This window comes from Neofelis nebulosa, chromosome 5 (genome assembly GCF_028018385.1).
Source record: "Neofelis nebulosa isolate mNeoNeb1 chromosome 5, mNeoNeb1.pri, whole genome shotgun sequence".
In the NCBI taxonomy this organism is placed as follows: domain Eukaryota; kingdom Metazoa; phylum Chordata; class Mammalia; order Carnivora; family Felidae; genus Neofelis; species Neofelis nebulosa.
In genome coordinates, this window is record NC_080786.1 from 87,633,574 (window position 1) to 87,651,439 (window position 17,866).

Sequence of the window (17,866 nt, forward strand, 5' to 3'; positions counted from 1 at the left end):
GTCAGTTTTATTGGGAGGTAATAAGGCCCTAGGAAATTAATTTGTCAAAAATTGACCACTGTGACTAGAGAATCTCTTTCAAGTTATTGAATATGTCATCAGTAAGCAAACTACTTCTTAAGGGGGCAGATAAACACTTTGCAGGATATACGGTCTCTGTTGCAACTACTTAACTCTGACTAGCTGACTATGCTGACGCTGACGTTGTAGCATGAAAACAGCTGTAACCAATACATAATGAATGGGCATGTGGGCTGTGGTTTATTGATTGGTCCTTGAAATACGCAGTCTATCTATTTAAGTAGAATCTAATAGTCATGTAATTTAGTAAGGAAAGCCCTTGGACTTTGGTTGCTTATTAACCAATTAAGTAGAAGTAGTCAATACAATCTATCTATTTAAGTAGAATCTAAGAGTCATGTCATTTAGTAAGGAAAGCCCTTGGACTTGGTCGCTGATTAAACAATTAAGTAGTACAAATTAGTAGTCGATAAGTAAACTTAACTGGTAATGTGGAAAAGAGTAATAATACTAACAAGGAAAAAGAGATTACTATTGTCATGTAAATTTTTAATTCCTAGAGTCCTAAGTCAGCTATGAAGAAAGGTTCTCTTATCCTTAATGCATATATTGCATTTTTATCCTTCTTACAAACATGCTTATTCTAGAGTTTAAAGCTCAGTATTAAAAACAGTTTAAAAGCTGATTGTGTAATTTATCTTTTTTTTTTTTTTTTTTTTTTTTAAAGATCGCTATGTTGTAGTGGGGGCTCAGAGGGATGCCTGGGGTCCTGGAGCTGCAAAGTCTAGCGTAGGAACAGCTCTCCTCTTGGAACTTGCACGGATACTCTCTGATATGGTCTTAAAAGGTAGAGTACAAATTGTGAGGACCCTTGAATATCTATTTGCTATATATAGTTCTAAATACTATATGCTTTCTCACTTTGGCCCATATTATTGTGGTTCACTTGTGCTGGACTCTGAGTTTGAGCACAAAAGCAGATCATCTTTTGTTGGATCTGCCTTTGACTTTGAAACAGCTTTGCATGCAGTGTCTTTGCACTGGGAATCAACTTTGATGAGACACTCAAAAAGTGTTGTACTGGACCCTAGCTCTTAGTCTGACATATTCAGAATGACATGGCTAATCTAGCGTGGTCCCTAAGAAATCTATTTTAAAGCAAGCAGTGGCAGACCTCTGTACTAAGTTTCTATAATTTTGGTATAAAATTATAATATGTAACTTGATGTGTTATGTTTATAGGCATAATACTGGATATGTTTTTATATATTTATAATATATAAACACTTTCAAGCCTTTCTCCCTTGGTATTTGCTGCTCCTCTACACACACCCACACACACATACAAACCCCTATCACATTCTTGAATCCTTGGGCCATGGGTAAGTTGCAGTGCTTATTAACTTTTGTGGAAAAGTACATAATACAGAAAAATGCATACCCAGGAAAAGGGGAGGTTTGGAGGGGAGCTGTCATTAATGTAATTTCTCTGTAAACTTTTTCATAACTTAAATTTGTAAGTATTTACTCTGTTTGGTAACAATTGTAAAGTAACCCTATGTTTTCAGTGACTGACTTCTATGCAGATTCTTTTCAGAGAAGAGACACATTGTAGTTACACTGCGATTTCAAGTATCTCTTAGTGCAGAATTTTAGGGGGGCTCAAAGAATGGAGTTGAAACAAAAGTGACTTCCTGTAAAAACTGGTCTCTACTATGTGTTTGAAATCTTATTTGCAAATGTTCTCTTCTTTTTTTGTAGATTACCTTTAAAATTTATTCTTATTTTTTTTTTTGTTCTTTCACCTGGGGCCTCAAAAGGGAAAGAAATATTTTTGAATCTGCTGTCTTGAGTTAGAAATTTCTGATTTCATCTGAAGTCAGTTGCCTACCTATAACCTTTCCCAAGATAAAATTAACTTTTTTGCTATCTTTTAGGTGGCTTTAAACCCAGCAGAAGCATTGTCTTTGCCAGCTGGAGTGCTGGAGACTTCGGAGCTGTTGGTGCCACTGAATGGCTAGAGGTATTATTTGTATAACACTCATACCCAGAATGGGCACCTGAACTTGCCCTTGGCTTCATTTGTCCTCCAGAAACCAGACTCTTTTAGATTTGATTACAGTTGATCCTGAACAAGACAGGTTTGAACTGTGCAGGTCCACTTATAGTGGATTTTTTTTTTTTTTTTTTAATAAATGCAGACTAGTCCTTTAAAAAAGTATAGTAATGGCCCTCTAAATGCATTTTCTCTTATGATTTTTTTAACATTTTCTTTTCTCTAGGTTACTTTATAAGTACAATATGTAATACATATACAAAATATGTGTTATCTATTTATGTTATTGGTAAGGCTTATGGTCAACAATAAGCTATTAGTAGGATAGTTTTCAGGAGGTCAGAAGTTACATGTGGATTTTCAAGTGCATAGTGGGGGTGGTCATCATCCCTAACCTCCCACGTTAGGGAAGTCAACTGTATATCATTTTTGCCTTTGTATATTTAGCGTTAATAGACTCTAAATTTAAAAAGAAGTCCCTAATAATAGCTACTCTATGTGACAGGTTAATACATATTAGTACATTTAGTATTTTTCCATCTCTTTTAGGGATACCTTTCCTCCTTGCATTTAAAGGCTTTCACTTACATTAATCTGGACAAAGCTGTTCTTGGTAAGTATCCTTTTCATCAGCTGTTAATGAATTCAGATAAACTACTTACAAAACAGAAGAAAGCTGGGGCAAGCGGGTGGCTCAGTTGGTTAAGCGTCCAACTTTGATTTCGGCTCAGGTCATGATCTCATGGTTTCTGAATTTAAGCCCCAAGTCAGGCTCCACACTGGCTGTGCAGAGCCTGCTTGAGATTCTCTCACCCTCTGCCCTTCTGCTGCTTGTGAGCTTGCGTTCTCTCTGTCTCAAAGAAAAAAATAAAACTCCAAGAAACAAACCAGAAGAAAGCTTTCTTTTTTTTTTTTTTTTTTTTAATGTTCATTTATTTTTGAGACCGAGACAGAGCATGGATGGGGAGGGTTAGAGAGGGGGAGACACAGAATGTGAAGCAGGCTCCAGGCTCCAAGCTGTCAGCACAGAGCCCAATGCGGGGCTCGAACTCCCGGACCTCGAGATCATGACCTGAGCCGAGGTCAGATGCTCAACCGACTGAGCCACCCAGGTGCCTCCAGGAGAAGGCTTTCTAAAGCAACACTTGTCTTTTTTTTTTTTTTTTACAATTCACATTGTCCATTCCCTGATCAAAAGACTAACTTTGCTTTCTCTTAGTAGTCCATTAAATTATAAAATAGGTGCAGATTGCTTTGTCTAATGCAGTCATTCTCATTGTGGTCCTCAATCAGCGGCATTAAGATCACCTGGGAACTGTTAGCAGTGTAAAATTTCAGGCCCTACCCAGACTTTTCCACTTAGAAACTGGAACATAAATCCAGCAGGCTATGTTTTAACAAGCACTCCAGGTGATTCCGATAAGCTAAAGTCTGAGAACCACTAGTCTGGACTATATTTTAGACCAGAAGGAACTCAACTGTACAATATAGAGTGATACTTCTATAGACTAATTCACATCTTGCTAGATTGTGGTATCACAAATAGAAATACTAGATAAACTAGTTCTGAAAGAGTTTGAATGTTATTAAAGGTACAGATGTAGCCAGTGGATGAACTGAGAATAGTAGAATATCTCATTTGAAAGAAAAAGGAAGGAATTTGATCTAAACCTTGGGGCACCTGGGTAGCTCAGTCAGTTGGGTGTCTGACTCTTGACTTCGGTTCAGGTCATGGTCTCCTGGTTCATGGGATTGAGCCCTGTGTCAGGCTGTCAGTGCTGTCAGCTTGGAGCCTGCTTGGAATTCTGTCTCCCTCTCTCTCTGTCCCTCCCCTACTTGTGCACACATATGCATTCAATCTCTCAAAATATTTTTTAAAAATTGAACTAAACCTTTATTAGATGAGTTGTCATTGCCATCTTACCTATACAACAGAATGTATGGAATATAGCAAGAGTAGCTAGCAGGTAATTGCCCTTAGATAGGTAAACTGAAAAAGTACCAAGAAACAGATCGTTAACATATGCAAACTCAGGAGAAAGATCTTCAATTAGAGTTAGCATTTACTAAAGAACTTGACTCTTAAATCACTTTGTCTACTTCTTGAAGAGTATAGTCCTATTTGCCACTGATCTAGGTTAATGTCTTCCTTTTTTGTCAAGTACTTTTAGTTGTTGAAGTAGCCATGTAAAAATCACTTGACTAGAGAAGAAGCAATGTTTAAATAATCTCTTTGCAGGTACCAGCAACTTCAAGGTTTCTGCCAGTCCACTGTTGTATTCGCTTATTGAGAAGATGATGAAAGATGTGAGTGTATACCTAATTACAAAATCTATAACTTAATTTTCTCATCTAATTTACATAAAGTGAAAAGCATTGATGTTTAAACAATCATCATAAATAACCAAGTACAGGAATTTAGAATAAATTCTATAGTAGCATTATTTAGGTCATGCTCTTAGCTTATTTGCTCTCAGTCTATTGAACTGTGTGAGGTGAGGGTAAACTGCCCACTGGGGGTTGTCTACAGAGTCCTAATGCTAAGGAAGCTTTAAAATTTTTTTTTTTTTTTAATGTTTATTTATTTTTGAGACAGAGAGAGACAGAGCATGAACGGGGGAGGGCCAGAGAGAGAGGGAGACACAGAATCTGAAGCAGGCTCCAGGCTCTGAGCTGCCAGCACAGAGCCTGACGCGGGGCTCGAACTCACGGACTGTGAGATCATGACCTGAGCCGAAGTCGGACGCTTAACCGACTGAGCCACCCAGGCGCAAGGAAGCTTTAAATGAACTTGAAAATGCCTAGCTGGTTCAGTTGGTAGAGCATGTGACCCTTGATCTTGGGATTGTGAGTTCAAGCCCCATGTTGGGTATGGCTTTAATTTTAAAAAATTAAAAATATGGGGCACCTGGGTGGCTCAGTTGGTTAAGCGACTGATTTCAGCTCAGATCATGATCTATCCACGTCAGACTCTGTGCTGACAGCTCAGAGCTTAGAGCCTGCTTCAGATTCTGTGTCTCCCTCTCTCTGCCCCTCCCCCCACTCGAGCTCTGTCTCTCTCTCAAAAATAAATATTTAAAAAAATTAATGAACTATACCTAATACTTAAATAAGAAGGCCAGATGAAATATTCACTGGATAAAAACAAACATGCAAATGACCGTGGTTTTGCAATAGGAAGGAATAAGATTTGGCTAATGGGCTTAGAGGCCATATATCGGAATCATTAAAGATGGAGGAAACAAGGGTCAGAGAACTTGGCCTTGATCCTATGGGAAACTAGGAATTGCTATCAAGTTTCCAGCAAGGCAGTAATGTGCAGATTAGGCTGCAGTAGTATAAAATGTGCTAGAAGGAAAAAGCCAGAAATAAGGTAGGCATCGTGAAGGCTAGAAAGGGCTTTTAAAACTGTGCCACCTTTAAAATGGTTAAAGGAGGAAAACATTTTTTCTCTTGCTGTAACTAAAGGAACTGGCAGCATGAGCGTAGGAGGAATAACTTTAGAAATTGGAGATTGTTTTAGCTGTCTTAAATTTTTTTCAAGAAGAAACAATAAAATTTTTTTTATAACTGTTTACAGATCGAAGTATGTTTGTGACTAGCCTGAATGACTGTGTGCAGAAAGATTCATTTTAGTGACAAATTAATTTTTCCTTTTATAGGTGAAACACCCAGTTACTGGGCAGTCTCTTTATCGGGACAGCAATTGGATCAACAAAGTGTAAGTTGAGAAAAGTGAATGAACAACTAGTAGAAAAGCAGAATCATCCAGGAGCCCCTGCTATGTTAGGTAGAGATCTAAACCTATCCTTGCAGTGAGCTTACCACCTATACAGTCAATTTAAGAATTTATTTGGGGATAGGGGTAGGGTTGCATGATAGCACAGGCTGTTCTTCAGAAAACCTAGACACATTCTTGCTTTCCTTGCAGTGAGAAATTTTCTTTGGATAATGCTGCTTTCCCTTTCCTTGCGTATTCTGGAATCCCAGCAGTTTCTTTCTGTTTTTGTGAGGTAAGTATGAAGACTCTCAAGTTATATCTTAGCCCTTTCATCAGTTTTGAGACCAAATTTCCTAAAGTACTTGAAATGTTGTCAGAAGTTATACACCTGCAGTTATTACATGCTCCCTTATTATCAGTCTTAACGTGGAATTATTCTCAGCTTAATTAGCATTGGAATTTATTTGCTAAGCCATCTTCACTTAGGTATGATGAGTTTTAATAACAAGGCTACCTATTGGACAGTGTGGGTATAGACTATTTCCACCAAATAGAAAGTTCAGCTGGACATTGCTGTTCTTGATACCTGTTGAAATACGGTTCTAGACGTTTGTCCAAAGATGTTAATCTCCTAAACCAGGTACAAGGTTGTTATGACACAGAACTTTGAACTGACCAAGCTGTAGGAAAGCAAGATTGGCCTGTTTCAGGAGTCGTCAGAAGGCCCTGAAAGCCACAATGAGTAGACAAAATGATGAAGGCTTCTGCGCTGAAGCTGGAAAGCCAGCCCTGTAGTGGGCTTTCCCAGGGCTGAAGAGATCCTAGAGTTAAAGTAGGAGGTCAGGGTGGAAGCTGTTGACTTTGGCATCAAATTATTGATGCTCTGGAGGCCAGGTCCTCACAAGACTTCTTATCACTGAGTGTTTTGGCCTGGAACTAGGAGGGGAAAGGTTTGGAGCTAGGGAGTGATGTAAGATCTGGATTCAGAGATTAACATAGGTGGAACTCCCTTGACCTTCTGCTAGAACAGCAGCAGTATGGATGGCATTGAAATAGCTGGTCACAGTATCTATTTAGTACATTAGGAAGAACTGGATGTCAGGTGCTACTGTTGTGGTGGTTTATGGATGATTTCTTTTGACCTCCAGAAGGTTTCTTAAAAACTTCTTAGATGTCGGGGCGCCTGGGTGGCGCAGTCGGTTAAGCGTCCGACTTCAGCCAGGTCACGATCTCGCGGTCCGTGAGTTCGAGCCCCGCGTCAGGCTCTGGGCTGATGGCTCAGAGCCTGGAGCCTGTTTCCGATTCTGTGTCTCCCTCTCTCTCTGCCCCTCCCCCGTTCATGCTCTGTCTCTCTCTGTCCCCAAAATAAATAAAAAACGTTGAAAAAAAAATTTTTTTTTAAAAAATAATAAAAAAAAACCTTCTTAGATGTCAAAAACCTAGCAGGTAATACAGAAGTGTATAGTCTGAAAGTAAATAATTGAGGTCAGATCAAAGGATTGGCAGTGAAATTGTCACCAAGGACAAAGATAGGGAATAGAGTTGAAAAAGTAGTTACTTAAATTGTCTAATCAAGGTGGGGAGAAGTTGTGAGCATCAGACATGTTTGTTAGAAAGGTAACATGTATGAATGGATCGAGTGCTGAATCATTAGGAAGAAGGTAAATTCGTATCTAAGCGTGATGCTTTATATCAAAAGCACACTTCATACATGCTCTCTTCTTTCCTTATTTAATGAACCAAACTTCCCAGAGAAGAAAACAAGGATACAACCTCAAGAAATTCGGCTAGAAATCTTTTCAGGGTCTATGATGTGATGGGACAAAGATTCTATAGAATCTAGAAGAAAGTAGTCATTCAAGGAGTAGGTCAGATTCAGAGGAAATAACAAGAGTGATATTAAAGTAGTGGATGTGAGATAAAATTGGAGTAGGTATGTATTAGAAGCAAGGGATGAATTGCAACTGTTATCACCTTGAAGGGAAAATGAATGTGAGGCTCCTACTCTTATGACCCTCCTGTGAGTACATTAACCTAGCTTTGTTTTTCAGGACACAGATTATCCTTATTTGGGTACTACCATGGATGTCTATGAGAAACTCATTCAGAAAGTTCCTCAGTTGAACAAAATGGCACGTGCAGCAGCAGAAGTAGCTGGTCAGCTCATAATGAAACTTACCTATGATCTTGAATTGAACCTGAACTATGAGATGTATAATGACAAAATACTTTCATTTGTGAGGGATGTGAGCCGATTCAGAGCAGACATAAAAGTAAGTCCTAATTAAAATCAGGTTCTTGTTGCTGAAATATCAAGCAATTATGATGTTTAGCTATTCCTGAGAAAGGACATGATGGGTAGCCAAAGTACATATTAAGGGAACTGATATATCATTTTTCTTAGATTTTTAACTCATTTGAAAGTTGAGAGGTTGTGGGTTATAAATCTAGGATATACCACACTAGGTATTTCAGAGTCTAGAACTATGTTAACTTTTGTTAAGGTATGTTAAGTTTTTGTAATTCCAAGCAACCTGTGAAGAGAATCCAGAGAATACAAAGATCTCAACCATGACTTTGAAACTATGAGTTTGGGCCATATATCATATATGCCTTTCAGGGATGTCACAGCTAGAGAGATAACACAGTCAGTAATTACAGTCCTACTTAGTGTTCATCCTACGTGCCTAGTATTCAAATACTTGATAAAACCAAATTAATAATGGGGCACCTGGTTGACTCAGTTGGTAGAGTGTGTGCCTTGATCTCAGGGTTGTAAGTTCGAGCCTCACGTTGGGTGTAGAGATTACTTAAAAATAGAATCTTTTAAAAAATCAAATTAGTATTAATATGTGGCTTCTAACCGCTTTTATGGTACTAGAAGTCAATTTAACAGAGATCCCTTAAATGAAGCAAATCACTGATAAACAAATCTTAATGATTATGGCTTTCTTGAAACTTGAAACTAATTGTAACTGATCAGAAAGTGGGAATTGTGAGACAAATCACTAGACTCTGAAGTTCACTGAACCAAAATGTTTTCAGATTTTCCCCCATAGGGAAATTGAACTGGAAACAATATACTACACAGGATTATATATTAAGTTAATTATGTTAGATTTCTCCAGGAGGACGGCTTCCTTATGAGACTAAGAGTGGAAAATTGTGCCATCTCTTGGGCTCAAATATGAGCATACTACTCTATAGAGCTTGGGGCCTCCTGGGCAAGGTGCCTAAGTCTACCATTCTCTGCATCTTGAGCTTGTCCACGAGCCACCCCCTTTTACCAGAACCAACTCCCTTGCCATCACTAAATTAGAAAGGTATATAGTATAACATCCTTAGAAATACAACATCTACTAAAGAATGTAATGTCTCTCTGCTTCAGGAGATGGGTCTGAATCTACAGTGGCTGTATTCTGCTCGTGGAGACTTTTTCCGTGCCACCTCCAGACTGACAACAGATTATAGGAATGCTGAGAGAACAAACAGATTTATCATGAGGGACATCAATGACCGTATCATGAGAGTAAGTAAACTCCTAAAAATGGAAGAACTAAAGATTGTTAATTTTTAACTGGTGGGCCTTGCATTTCTAAAAAGCAGAGTAGTAACTCCAGGAGCCTAGCATCATTTGCTGCTTTAGAACTGAGCACAGATTTTTAACTCTTACTGATTAGCAAGATCTAGAACCAATATATCTACACTGGAAGTCCAAGAGACATTTGTCCCAGTATTAACCTTTTTTAAGTTTTAAGAAACATTTTTAAGAAGGAATCATTAATGATTTTTAGCTATCATTTTCTCTGTATTCCTGTTCTCTAATTCAGCCCTTAACTGCTTCTATCTTAATCTGCCTGGAAGAGGCAGAAGACTCGATTACAGTAGAAGCTTGTAAATTTTCCATGTATATGCTTCAACTAAAAAAACCAATATAATTAGAGTTCACTTTTACAAAAGGATTGATTGATTATAGTTTTAATGTTAGAAGATAAGTAGCCTGGTTCTCCACATTGCTAAATTGGGGGAATTTTCACATTTCAAGTGAGAAAATGGCCGTTGTTTTACTGTGTCAGGCCCTTACACCAAAAGTCCCAGCACGGTGTAAGGTCTCATGTATGTTTTGTTTCCGTAGGTGGAATATCACTTCCTCTCACCCTATGTATCTCCGAGAGAGTCTCCTTTCCGACATATCTTTTGGGGCACTGGCTCTCACACTCTGTCAGCATTACTAGAGCATCTGAAGCTGCGCCAGGAAAATATCAGTGCTTTCAATGAAACACTGTTTAGAAACCAGTTGGCTCTAACAACTTGGACTATTCAAGGGGCTGCAAATGCCCTCTCTGGTGACATTTGGGACATTGACAATGAGCTTTAAATGTGGTACCCATAACTTATATGAGAACAGCAGGGTAGTGTGATTTTTAGACTTGTGCTGGTTGTGCTAAATTTTTAGTAGGGCTACAAAACCTAATATTGTTAAAATTCTACCCAACCATCTTGGTACCACTAGATTTCTTTAGGCAGCAGCTTTTAATACAGGGTAGGTACCTGCACTTCAAGTTAAAGTGAATAACCACTTAAAAATGTTCATGATAGAATCTTTTCTCTGATTATCTCTAAAATTTTAAATGTGTTGTATGGTAACTGCCTCTTTCTTGTTAGAGTTATGACAGAGTCAGAACCAGTTACGTAAACTATTGCTCTAAATCCTAAGGACATGAACTGGTATCTTCTAAGTGGGAGGAGGGAGGTGGTGTCTCCTGGGGGCTGGAAGTGGTAGCTTAGTGGGATCCTCCACCTGCACTTGATGCTGCGTAGGAGATACCAGGTTGTAAGACTTTATTCTCCAAATGAGATCTATGCCTTCCGTAAGGATTTAGCTGGTTTCCACATCCCTGAATGAAACAGTTAACTTTCAGAAGAGATGGGACTTGTTTTCTTGCCAGTGAGGTCTGAAACAGAGGTCCTCCCGCTGGATAAAGTGAGGTTCAACTGTTTATCACAGGAGTAAGGCCTTAATGTGTTAACCTCAAGATTATTTATGAAAAGAGGAGACCAGAAGCCAAAGACCTAGATTTTCTTTTCCTCTGCCCCTGCCCCATAAGCCTTTGTATTAGTTTTTTGTCGTCTTTGTGTTTCCCAAAGTATTTTGAAAGAAAACCAGCTTTAGGTGTTTAATTTCAAACTCAGTTTGTCAGACTTTAAAGAACACACTGCCAAATTTTGGCCAAAGTGTTAATTTTTTGGAAAAGCTTTCTATCATTTTGGCACTGAGATATTTATTGTTTATTTATCAGTGACAGAGTTCACTATAAATGGTGTTTTTTTTATAGAAGATAATTATCGGAAGCAGTGCCTTCCATAATTATGACAGTTATACTGTCGTTTTTTTTTAATAAAAGCAGCATCTGCTAATAAAACCCAACAGATACTGGAAGTTTTGCATTTATGGTCAACACTTGAGGGTTTTAAAAAACGGCCACACGCCAAATAAAATTATAAAGCTAAATATTGGTGAAGAATTCAATTGAATTAGGAGTTGCTAATCAAGTTAGAATTTTAGTCAACCAGATAAAAATGGCAGTTCTTAAAGGGAAGGAATTGTGACCAAGTTATACATTAATGTCACTTAAAGGCTGTGATACTCATACATGTGAAATTTTACAGCTCAATTTATCCAAGGTGTAACTTTAATTCGAATTTTGCAAAATTTCCAGTACCTTTGTCACAAACCTAACTCACATTATCGGGAGCAGTGTCTTCCATAATGTATAAAGAACAAGGTAGTTTTTGCCTACCACAGTGTCTATATCGGAGACAGTGATCTCCATATGTTACACTAAGGGTGTACGTAATTATCGGGAACAGTGTTTCCCATAATTTTCTTCATGCAATGACATCTTCAAAGCTTGAAGATCGTTAGTATCTAACATGTATTCCCAGCTCCCTATAATTCTCTATCTTTTAGTTTTAGTTGCAGAAACATTTTATGGTCATTAAACATTTGGTGGGTGAATTCAACCACCATAAAATAAAATTACTTCATTCGAGAGTCTTTGTTTTTAAACCTAATGTAGTGTTTTATTATATTTGTGGTTTCTCCAGGTCTTCTGTTTAGTGGGATGGTAGTCCACATTTACAGTGTTTGCTGTTGACAAATGAATTTAACTTTATCCCCTTATTTGCATGTCATCTCCTGGAAACTTAGTTCACACAAGTTTGTATCCAGAATTGATCTTTTAGCTTAAATCAGGGGAAACTTGTATAGGAGACTCAGGGGGCTGGGGGAGTGAAATGTGTAGGGAAGCAAAGCTTGCAAAAGGATCCTTGATCATGTCTCCCTACCCGTTAGTATATGGTGGTTTTAAGTTAAACAGAGATGTGAACAAATAAGTTTGAAGCTACATGAGTAAAGACTTTATTTTCTAGTCCACCATCATTATAAACCTGATAATCAGTTGTTTGTTACAGGGCAGTTCACCCTAAGAAACTGCCACCTAAGAAAAAGTCCATAGACTTAATGTCCCTTACCGAAGTTAACATAGGTCTAGATTATTACAGCCTCACTGAATTGTTTCACTGCTCACGGTCTGTTTAGTCTTCACGGTGTTTTATCTTGAACTGGTGTTTAGTGTAGCTAAGTGGAAAGGTCATAGCTGGGATTCCTGGTTTGGGTATCATGCTTTACCACACTTTAATGAAAGCTCAGTAACTTCAAGACATACTATGAATATGGGCATACATTTTACAGCAGTAGATCTCTTCAAATACCTCTTTTCTGTAGTGAGGATTGAGTTATTTCTAATCAAAAAAGCCAGTAAGTGGTAAGAGGTATAATATTCCTGAATGAAATGTGTATCTGACTAGTGACAACCTGCTGGACTTCAGATTTTGTCTGGTTATAGATATCAGGTGCATTTTGAAGGTAAAGGATAAATGAGCTCTATCATGATTCACTATTCTAGAACTTGCATGACCTTTACTGTGTTTCCTCTTTGAATGTTCTTGAAATTTTAGTTGGCTAAACATGGCTTATTAGACTTGCCAACCTACTGCTCATCGATATCTTTGTAAACAAATGATATGCCCTTATAATTGTGTCCAAACTGCTATGTGCAACAGTGTGGAAATTCCTTATCTGATTTAATAAAATGCTTGAACACGGAGTTGTCATTTTTTAAAAAATAGATTATATTGTTTTAGGGCATTTTTGGGTTCACAGCAAAATTGAGAGGAAAGTATAGAGTTCCCATATACTCTCTGCCTGCTCACCCGTGGCCCAGCTTCCCCCACTATCAGCATCTCCCAGCAGAGTAGTACACATGTTAAAATTGAACATACATCGACATATCATTATCGCCGAAAGCCTATAGTTTACATTAAAGTCCGCTCTCTGTTGTATATTTTGTGAGTTGGAACAAATCTATAATGAAACATATCCACCATTTATAATACAATACTGAATGGTTTTATTGTCTTGAAAGTCGTCTGTTCTGTGCCTCTTCATCTTCCTCTGCCTGATCTCTGGCAACCACGGATCTTTTTACAGTCCGTAGTTTTTGCCTTTTCCAGAACGTCACGTGGTTAGAATCATACAGTAGGCAGCCTCTTCAGATTGGCTTCTTTCACTTAGTAGTAATATGCACTTAAGGCTTGATAGCTCACTTTTTTAAAAGTTTATTTATTTTGAAAGAGTGTGCACGCAAGATAGAGAATGAGTGGGGGAGGGGAAGAGAGACGGAGGGACAGAATCCTAAGCAGAATCCTAACCAAGCTCAAACTCACCAACAGATCATAACCTGAGCCTAGCAAGATCAAGAGTCAGATGCTTAACTGACTGAGCTACCCAGGTGTCCGATAGCTCACTTCTTTCTAGTGCTCAATTTTATTCCATTGTCTGGATGTAACTTAGTTTATTTATCCATTTATCTACTGAAGGACCTCTTCATTGCTCCCAAATTTTGGCAACTATGAATAAAGCTGCTCTAAACAGTTTTTACGTGGGCAGGTTTTCAGTTCATTTGGGTAAAGACCAAGGAGTACAATTGCCAGATCATATGGAAATAGTATGCTTAGTTTTGTAAGAAATTTCCAAACTGTCTTCCAAAGTGGCTGTACGATGTGAATTCCTGTAGCAGTGAGTTCCTGTTGCTTCACATACTTGCCAGCATCTGGTGGTGTCCACTGTTTTGGATTTTGGCCATCCTAATAGGTGTGCGGTGATAATCGTGTTTTGATTTCCGTTTGTCCAATGACATGATGTTAAGCATCTTCGTATATGCTTATTTATCAGCGTATATCTTTGGTGAGGTGTCTGTTCAAATCTTTTGCCCCTTTTTCTATTGGGTTCATTTTATTGTTGAGTTTTAAGAATTCCTTGTACATTTTGGATAACCATACCATCATTTGTCAGATACATGTTTTGCAAATATTTTTTTCCCCAGTCTATGGTTTGTCTTCTCATTCTCTTGACAATGTCTTTTACAGAGCATGAGTTTATAAATTTTAATGAGGTCCAACTTAATTATTTCCTTTGTGAATCATGCTTTTGGCATTTTATCTAAGTCACTGCCAAACCCAATGTCATCTAGATACTCTCCTGTGCTGTCTTTTAGTAGTTTTACAGTTTGGCATATTACATTCAGGTCTGTGATCCATTTTGAATTCAGTTTTGTAAAGGGTATGTGGTCTGTGTCTAGATTCATTTTTTTGCATGTGGATGTCCAATTGGTCATGAGTTTTTGTTAAGAATACTCTAGTAAGACTCTCCCCTCTGAAAACATGAGCTAAGTAATTTTAAATGTCCTTAAAAAAAAAAAATTAAAAAAAAAAAAAGGGGGGGGGCGCCTGGGTGGCTCAGTCGGTTAAGCGTCCGACTTCAGCTCAGGTCACGATCTCGCGGTCCGTGAGTTCGAGCCCTGCGTCGGGCTCTGGGCTGATGGCTCAGAGCCTGGAGCCTGCTTCTGATTCTGTGTCTCCCTCTCTCTCTGCCCCTCCCCCGTTCATGCTCTGTCTCTCTCTGTCTCAAAAATAAATAAAGACATTAAAAAGAAATTTTTTTTAAATAAAAAAATAAATGTCCTTATAGCTATATTAGAAAACTAAAAAGAAATATGTGAAAATGTTCTATATTTAACTCCATATATCCAAAATACTGTCATTTCAACAGGTATGCATTAAAATTACTGCCAAGATATTTTATACTCCTTCAGAGTTAAGTCTTCAAAATCCATTGTACTTCTAGCACATCTCAATTTGGAATACCCACATTTCAGGTGCTCAATAGCTACTTACGGTGAGTGGACACTGCTGCTGTATAGCAAAAGGCATAATTGGTAGGGCTTGCTTGCTTGCTTTTTTTTTTTAATAGGCTTTCTGTGCAATTACCAAAACCATCATACGGTTTCATCTCATCACTACAAGTGCCAGCTGGGATCCTTCAGTATGATTGCAGGAATTGCAGCCCCTAGAATAGGGAGGCTTTTTAATTGCTTCACCTGTGTCCAAGCTTGCCCTTGTGAGAATTAGTAGCCACATGCATATCCTTGAGGAAGAAGCAAGACAGTAATGAAACTGCTTTGTTCTATAGAGGGGAAGTGCCTACATGAAAGATGGTGAGTGAGGAGACAGGCCTAAACAAATATATTTGAAGACATCTGTTTATTTATAAGATACACCTCCCTTGGAATATAATACATCAGAATGGCTTCCTTACGGCTACCAATGGGTTTACTGTTTTAGGTGATTCAGTCAGAGCCTTTACCATTTGCTACATCTAATGCATCTCACATGGATTTCTTTGACTAGTTAATACCTTTTTTGAAAATCTGTACATACTAATTAATGGTCAATGTACAGAACGGTCTGATTGAGAACTTTTTGTTCTTGTTTTTCACAATTTCTCCCTCTTTCCACAATCCCCAGTTTCCTGCGTATACTTTCAAAGTAGTCTCTGCATAAGTGAGAATGTCCATGAAACCTTGATAAAAGCACACACGGGAGGGTGGTTGTTGGTTCCACTATCACAATGGAAATCCCTGCAACCCAACCCTCTGACTGCTTACAGTGATAAACTGGTTAAAATAGAAAAAATTCTCTCTCCCTGCCCCTCCCCCACTCTCAAAAATAAATAAAACTTAAAAAAAGAGAAGGGGAGGTGCCTGGGTGCCTAAGTATCAGACTCTTGATTTTAGCTCAGGTCATGATCTCACTGTGAGATTGAGCTCCATGGACTCCACGCTGATAGTGCAGAGCCTGATGGGGATTCTCTCTCCCCCTCTTTCTCTGCCCCTCCCTTGCTCCTGCACTTGGGCTCTCTCTCTCAAAAATAAAACTGGGGCACCTGGGTGGCTCAGTCGGTTGGGCATCCAACTTCAACTCAGGTTATGGTCTCAGAGTTCGTGAGTTTGAGCCCCGCGTCAGGCTCTGTGCTGACAGCTCAGAGCCTGGAACCTGCTTAGGATTCTGTGTCTCCCTCTCTCTCTACCCCTACCCCCCTCACACTGTCTCTCTCTCAAAAATAAACATTAAACATTTTTTTAATAAACCTTTTTTAAAAATAGAAAAAAAACAAGAAAACCACCCAGGGGCTTGAAAAAGTAAATAAAAGCAAACAGACTGGAGGGTAGTAAAACCTGAAGTGTTTGGCAAGAACAAAAAGAAGAGACAAAAAACTAATAGAATAATGGTATGCCAGAGTCCAACCAAATCAATAAAATTACATTATTGATCTATTAACATTCTAATTAAAAGTCTGTTAGTGGGTTAGGGGGGAAAAAAGTTCATTCATATGCTGCCTATAAGAAACACTTTATTTTTATTTTTTAAGATATTTGTTTTTGGGAGAGCACAAGTGGGGGAGGGATAGAGAGAGGGGGACAGAGTATCTGAAACCGGCTTCATGCTGACAGGCTTGATGGCAGTGAACCTGATGTGGGGCTCAAACTCACGAACTGTGAGATCATGACCCGAGCCAAAGCCGGAATGAGTTTAAGGTTAAAAGATGGAAAAAAATAGAATAGGCAGATTAGCATAAGACTAGAGTGGCTATATAAATACCAGGTAAAACAGACTTCAATACAGAGATTATTACCATGGATAAAAATTAGGAACATTTCATAATGATAAAAGTAACAATTCATTAAAAAGATAGTACAAGTATAAATGTGTATGTGCCTAATAGCCTTAAAATACGTGAATAAAACATTTAAAGAATTGAAGGAAGTAACTGACGATTTTGCCATAGTAGATTTTTTAAAAATTAAAAAAGAATTTTTTTTTAAATAGGCTCCATGCCGTATGTGGGGCTTGAACTCATGACTCTGAGATCAAGAGTCACATGCTCTGCTGACTGAGCCAGCCAGGCGCCCCACTGTAGTAAATTTTAAACACCCACTTAGTAGTCAATAGACAAATCAGGACAAAAGATTTGAACCACTTTATCAGCCACCTCAATCTACTTGACATTTATAGAATGCTACGTCCAACAACTGCAAAACACATTTTTTTAGGTAACGCATGGCATATGCGTCAAGATCCAACGTATTCTGGGCTGTAAAACAAGTGTCAATGGAAGTATTGAAATCACACATAGTGTATTCTCTGACCACAGCGGAGCAAGAAATCAATGACAAGATATCCAGAAAAAGCCCAAAACATCAGGAAATTAAGCCACGTTTTTTAAAGTAATTGATGGGCCAAAGATGAAACCACAAGAGAAGTTAGACAAATTTGAACTTAATGATAATTACGATATAAAGTATGCGGATGTGGTAAAGCAGTAGAGATGCGCTGCTCACTACAGTAGCCGCCAGCCACACATGATTAAATTTAAATTAATTAGAATTAAAGATTCCAAATCCTGGGGCACCTGGGTGGCTCAGTTCATTGAATGTCTGACTTTGGCTCAGGTCATGGTCTCGCAGTTTGTGAGTTTGAGCCCCACATCAGGCTTGCTGCTGTCAGCCTGTCAGTGCAGAGCCTACTTCAGATCCTCTGTACCCCTCTGCCCCTCCCCTACGTGCACTCTCAAAAAATAAAAACATTTTTTAAAAATCTAAAAAAAG

The 17,866-nt window shown here is 38.4% G+C and overlaps 1 protein-coding gene across 5 annotated transcripts in view; it reads left to right on the forward strand.

Annotated features, from left to right (window-relative positions):
* TFRC (transferrin receptor) overlaps positions 1-12,967 on the forward strand; it is a 52,651-nt gene extending 39,684 nt beyond the window's left edge. For all 5 annotated transcript variants that reach the window (XM_058730994.1, XM_058730992.1, XM_058730996.1 and 2 more), the window contains 9 exons: positions 749-868; positions 1,959-2,044; positions 2,627-2,690; positions 4,317-4,384; positions 5,740-5,798; positions 6,009-6,090; positions 7,850-8,071; positions 9,187-9,327; positions 9,934-12,967. In XM_058730994.1, the coding sequence (XP_058586977.1) occupies positions 749-868; positions 1,959-2,044; positions 2,627-2,690; positions 4,317-4,384; positions 5,740-5,798; positions 6,009-6,090; positions 7,850-8,071; positions 9,187-9,327; positions 9,934-10,176 (1,085 nt within the window). In that variant the 3' untranslated portion in view covers positions 10,177-12,967. The remainder of the gene's footprint in view (positions 1-748; positions 869-1,958; positions 2,045-2,626; positions 2,691-4,316; positions 4,385-5,739; positions 5,799-6,008; positions 6,091-7,849; positions 8,072-9,186; positions 9,328-9,933) is intronic.
* Positions 12,968-17,866: the final 4,899 nt, after the last annotated feature.